General features: G+C 36.6%; 1 protein-coding gene across 1 annotated transcript; it reads right to left on the bottom strand.

Moving 5' to 3' along the window:
* Positions 1 to 430: 430 nt before the first annotated feature.
* LOC126376633 (keratin, type II cytoskeletal 1-like) lies at positions 431 to 3,989 on the bottom strand. Its single transcript, XM_050024161.1, has 4 exons — positions 3,938 to 3,989; positions 3,028 to 3,209; positions 1,003 to 1,225; positions 431 to 575 (listed from the first exon to the last, which is right to left on the bottom strand). Exons 2-4 carry the CDS (start codon positions 3,197 to 3,199, stop codon positions 536 to 538), a joined length of 435 nt encoding a protein of 144 aa, XP_049880118.1. The 5' UTR covers positions 3,200 to 3,209; positions 3,938 to 3,989; the 3' UTR covers positions 431 to 535.
* Between the last annotated feature and the right edge of the window lie 287 nt (positions 3,990 to 4,276).

The raw sequence follows: 4,276 nt of genomic DNA, 5'->3' as shown, positions 1-4,276 counted from the left end.
ATACAGAAATAAATAGGGCTTTATCGACGTTTTTTGTGACCGCTAGACGTCTTACGAATCACTTTGTTCGTATAAGAGGACAACCAAGTCAAACTTATGAAAATGGTTACAATAACAACAAAAGTAACACATACTGAGTGTTAGTGAGATCGTAACGAAAACTTTGAGCGATGATTCAGCTCATTATTCCGAGTTAATATCAGGTGGATTTTTCCATAGCAAAGGTATAAAATTGAAAATAATTTATAACAAAAAAAAATGGTCATGAATTTAATGACGGTCACTCAACATCCTGCATAGAGAATTTTTTTCGAACGTAGCTAGTGAAACTAATAATGAGTAGCCTACCATTTCTGACCAGTTTTGTTTTATAAGCTTTTTTGGTACGACAATTCTTGAACAATTACGAATTAAACAAATCGATCGGATTTATAAGTTTTTTATTTTATTCATTTCATACATCTCTGGCAGAAGTCGCTCTTTCACACAACAAATTACATAAATTATCAACAATATTATATCTAGGTTGTTTCGTTTAGCACCAGTCGTCTTCAACAACGTAAGTCGGGTAGCTCCTGAAAAGATACAAAAATAAAACTCCGTGAGATACTATATAACAGATAAGTAACGAAGAAATAAATCTTATTGAGAATACGCCCACAACGGTACTCTTTGGAAAACACTTCCTATTGATGTTAAGTACGTATAAACGTAAATCTTATAACCGATACAACTATGATCGATAAACCGTCCGATCGTGGCCCAATCATTGGAAGTAGCGTAAGTTACTTGACCTATACTGCATTAGTTTCTTCGTTTGTTCATTATGAATTCTAGAAAGTCTACTTGTAAAATACAGCTTTTAATTATTATTTGAAAATGTTAGTAGTCATTATTTAGGTTCATCCCCATGAATTCGGTCTTATTTAGGGATATCCTATGTTCTTCCACAATAAATTCTCTACCCAGACTGATAAATATAATGGTTATTTTTCTAATTACCTGTAGACGGGAGCGTAGTAGCCACCGCCGCCGTAGTAGCCGCCGCCGCCGTAGTACCCGCCGTAGCCGCCGCCGTAGCTCCTGCCGCTGAAGGCCTTAGCCGCCAAGGCACCTCCGACCAGACCGGCCTTAGCTCCGATGATACCAGCACCAAGGGCACCGGCACCAAGCACTCCAGCACCGAGGATACCAGCGCCGAGAGCGCCCGCACCGAGCGCGCCAGCTGGATGAAGAGAAAAGGAACGTTACAGTTTTGATTTAAAAGCTTCTTCTATCGTGTGGGTTATGAGGTGGATTAGCAACCTTAGGTGAGGTTGCTCGACGACTACGTAGTTACGTCAGTAAGTAGTAACCGGGACCAACTGCTTAAAGCGCATTCCGAAGCACGGAAGCACGGGATAAAAGCTTACGAATCCGAATAGTGCGTATATGTTGCACATTGACTTTAATTCATAAGTCACCCAGTACCGAACAGGTGTCGTCAAAAGAACATTTTAATGCAAATTACTGTTAACTAACTTTGTGCGGGTTTTACGTTCATTGATATTATTTCCTTTTTAACGACATTTTTATTTCGCTGATTTCCAAAACAAAATCGACAAGTTCAAGGTTCCTACTAGCCAGTTTATACTGGTTCAAAGTTTAATTTGCATTAAATATGTTTTATGTCATCTCCGTGTGGTAACAGAATAAAGTTTACCCTTTTTATTATTTTTGTGAATGATGCAAGATTACATGTCTAGAGTAGGTTCAGCGTCCTTCTGTGTACATATTACAAGTGTAGCCAGTACTAATTAGTTGTACCAAGAGTTTGGGTACGGATTTAGTTTACAAGATAGGTACATTTCGTTTTTAAGCATCTCCTTGTGGGTTTGAAGGAACTAAGAAGGATTAAGGAGGAGAGGAGAAATATTGATCTCATTTTATATTAAAATGGCAGTTATTTTCTCACACTCTTCATATTGAAGCTATACAGCAAGAATTCATATTGTTAAATGGACGTAGCTCTACGACACCATTGGTCCATACATGTGAAACATACATGTAGCCATGGAAAGTAAAGTACTTACATGGCTTTAATCCGTCTGACTTACCCAGTTGAGTATCGTTATCAATAACATAACATAAACAACCTATTTAAGTCTCACTGCTGGGCACAGGCCTCCCCTCAATCAATAGAAGCGAGTATGGATCATACACCACGCTACTCCACTGCGGGTTGGTGGAGGTGTTTTTACAGCTAACACGGAATTATCTTACTTTTTTCAGACAATCAGGTGATTCAAGCTTGAAAAGTTCTTACTAAACAAAGGATAGTCTCACAAAGTGATTTCGACAATGTATCTACCCATCGGGAATCGAACCTAGATCTCCAGATCGTGAGCCTGACGCTGTAGCCACTAGGCCACGAAGGTTGTTATCAATGTATATGGAAATAATTCTTGTATACTTAATGTGTACTTAATATGATGATAGAACCATAATCTGCATACATTATTACATGCTGGGCACTTACGATGAATATTTTAATATAGATAATTGAAGTCTAGTCAGAATTGAAAGTTTTGTCTTCCGGGAATAACGCAATAACATTCCTTATCATATTTATTTGTTTTACATTACGAACACAGCAGTGTAATTTCGAATTCATGGTTTCGATCAATCACTTAAGCAATTCTATTGGGAATTAAGCCGGGTTTTGCAATTTTAATAAGCACTTTCTATAGTTTGTTTACGTTATGTATCTAGTAATTTTATATAGGTACGGTTTTTATTTTCATAATTACCGTCAAAATGAAGTAATAAGTATACTTACAATAAAATGGCTTTAACTACTTGGCCGGACTAAAGGGGTGAGCCCAGTACAAAATTTAAGACAACAGGCCTGATGGTGCCTAGTTGGGCGCGAATCTCGGCTCAGAGCGTCTGAGAGCATTATGTTTGAAAGAAAGTAGCGATAACGACTCTTTTTTTTTCACAGTAAAAGTTGTCTTTTATAAAAAATAAATCTGATCTTTTACTCACCCAAAAGCAGACTTCTCTTCTGGCGACCAGGGCCGGGTTGTTCCACCAGCATGATCTGGCGCTCCTCAGGCACCACTCTCGGCTGGAGGGCAGCCATCAGGGGACCATGCTCCACCGCGTAGGAGACCGCACACGCCGCCAACAGGCCAAAGATAACCGTGCACAATTTCATCTTGGAGGATCTGGTGGGGTAAGCGAATTTTTATAGTAAGTACTTTAATCAGGTCCTGTCTAAATATTCTACAGTTTGTCATGTTTATCTTAAGATACGAGAGAATGTCTTCAGAGTACCTAATCCTGTCTAACCGAAAAATTTATGTTTATGAATGTACGTATTCCCCTGTATTATAGGTAAGTTAAATATTTTTTCTCATCGCTACAATAATTAAAAGTATTGTTTTTTCGGAATAATTTACTTGTTAAAATTCAGTTATCTGTCTCCCTGAATACATTACAAATTGGAAGCAGAATATGATTTAAATAAAAATAATATTTGCGGTTGTCTAAAGCATTATGTATAATATGGTAATATTTAAATGGAAAAAATATTTGCAAATTATTCTTGGACAGTGATCGTGAATTCGTGTTATAAAAATTTTATATTAAATTAGTACATAGATTTGTCTTTGGCAGATTCAAATTATTAATATCCAAAAAAATAAATTGAAAAAAGTTCTTAAAACGCTAATTAAAAAGTTGAAATTTTAGTGATTATAATTTTAAAAATTCGAAATTAATTCATAATAAGTATTAAAAGTCAAACAGCAATGAACTTTTTAAATATAAAAAATATATAATTAATTTTCGCGAATTTATTTCTGTCAACGCACTCTTCTCACCTTAAAAACGACCTTACACCACAGCCAATTTGTCTCGTTTTAAAAAATATATTTTATTTTTTAAAACCTACCTGTTTAATTAATGAACTAGCAGTGTCACAATCCGGCAAATCTACTGTCCAGTTGCTATCCTGACAGGGTCTTTTATAGGTCGGCTTATACGACACACACATGCGAATATATAGGTATGTATGTTGTCAACTCCCGCGTGTCAGTGCCCCACCTTGCCAATACATCAATAAATGGTATGCTCACATAACAGATACTAGTTCCAGGTGTTCAATATTCATTAGACGTTATTACGAACATGGAATGATGAGCATAGTTCACAAACTTCGGATGTTGCTGCGCCGTATTATCAAGGTGAAGTTGATGTTTGAGTACACTGGTGTACAATTATAGGTAATTGG

This window comes from Pectinophora gossypiella, chromosome 2, assembly GCF_024362695.1.
Source record: "Pectinophora gossypiella chromosome 2, ilPecGoss1.1, whole genome shotgun sequence".
NCBI lineage: Eukaryota > Metazoa > Arthropoda > Insecta > Lepidoptera > Gelechiidae > Pectinophora > Pectinophora gossypiella.
Note: the sequence above shows the minus strand (reverse complement) of the source record. Positions and strands in the feature narration are given on the sequence as shown.